Below are 1,098 nucleotides of genomic sequence, written 5' to 3'. Positions count from 1 at the left end.
CCTTGCGGCTGTTGTAATCCTCTGATAAAAACTGAATTAACATTCATTCGATTTCCTTATCATCTCGGCTACAAGTCGTGACAGTAACAACGCTTCAACTGAATGCAACAACATATATTTGAAAATATTTAAAAACAAAAATAACAATCATAAAATTTATAATCAACGATTACGAATGACAATCCGTAGATATCATTCAAATGGTAGTCAACGGTTGGCGTTACTTATCGGTCACAATACTGGGTCCATCTGCTTCTTACCGCAACAACCAAACTTTTTCACCACAGACACACCTCCTAATCTTTCGTTCAATCGCCTCCAATTGAGAGATCAGCTCCATGCAGAGCTGTCCTCGCCGTGGACATCCGACACAAGGCTTACCGCCAGGTCCGCATGGCTTCCATGGACACCATGGCTTCTGGGTTGTTGGCGTGGGTGGTGCCCTTGTTGTTGTTGTTTGTGTCGTGGTTGTTGGTGTTGTGGTTGTTGGTGTCGTAGTTGTTCGTGTTGTGGTTGTTGGTGTTGTGGTTGTTCTTGTCGTGGTTGTTGGTGTTGTGGTTGTTCTTGTCGTGGTTGTACGTGTTGTTGTTGTCGGGGTAGTAGTCGTTCGTGTTGTTGTTGTTGGTGTTGTCGTCGTTCTCGTTGTCGTTGTTGGTGTTGTCGTTGTTCTTGTTGTTGTTGTTGTTGGACATGGTGTCGTTGTTGTTGTTGTCGTTGTTCGTGTTGTCGTTGTTGTTGGGCATGGTGTCGTTGTGGTTGTCGTTGTGGTTGGGCATGGTGTCGTTGTCGTTGTTGTCGTTGTGGTTGGGCATGGTGTTGTTGTCGTTGTTGTTGTTGTTGGGCATGGCGTCGTTGTTGTTTCACAGGGTTCTGGTGTTGTTGGTTCTGGTGTTGTTTCTGGAGGACAGCCGCAATCAGCTAAACAGAGATCAGCACTGCTTAAGAGCGCGATGCTCGCTGAAATTATGAATTTTGTTGCTAAGCCAGTCTCAAGACCAATTGCAATACGATTTTACCAATAAGGCAGACAACAGCTAGCTTCATTTCGATGTATTCACTGAGAGCTCTGTTTGATCCCTTCACTCCTAAAAGTGAAAG

The 1,098-nt window shown here is 44.8% G+C and overlaps 1 protein-coding gene across 1 annotated transcript; it reads right to left on the bottom strand.

The window, feature by feature from the left end:
* Window positions 1-242: 242 nt before the first annotated feature.
* Window positions 243-1,098, bottom strand: LOC116652041 (probable serine/threonine-protein kinase dyrk1). Its single transcript, XM_032439770.2, has 2 exons — window positions 1,017-1,098; window positions 243-957 (listed from the first exon to the last, which is right to left on the bottom strand). The coding sequence occupies exon 2, from the start codon at window positions 843-845 to the stop codon at window positions 378-380; it is 468 nt and encodes a 155-aa protein (XP_032295661.1). The 5' UTR covers window positions 846-957; window positions 1,017-1,098; the 3' UTR covers window positions 243-377.

The sequence above is a fragment of the Drosophila virilis genome, chromosome X (assembly GCF_030788295.1).
Source record: "Drosophila virilis strain 15010-1051.87 chromosome X, Dvir_AGI_RSII-ME, whole genome shotgun sequence".
Lineage (NCBI taxonomy): Eukaryota > Metazoa > Arthropoda > Insecta > Diptera > Drosophilidae > Drosophila > Drosophila virilis.
The sequence above is the reverse complement of the archived record's forward strand: the minus strand, read 5'-3'. Positions and strand labels throughout refer to the sequence as shown.

Excerpts from the sequence above, each read along its gene's own strand:
- LOC116652041 (XM_032439770.2), bottom strand. The coding sequence starts at position 845 with ATGCCCAACAACAACAACAACGACAACAACACCATGCCCAACCACAAC.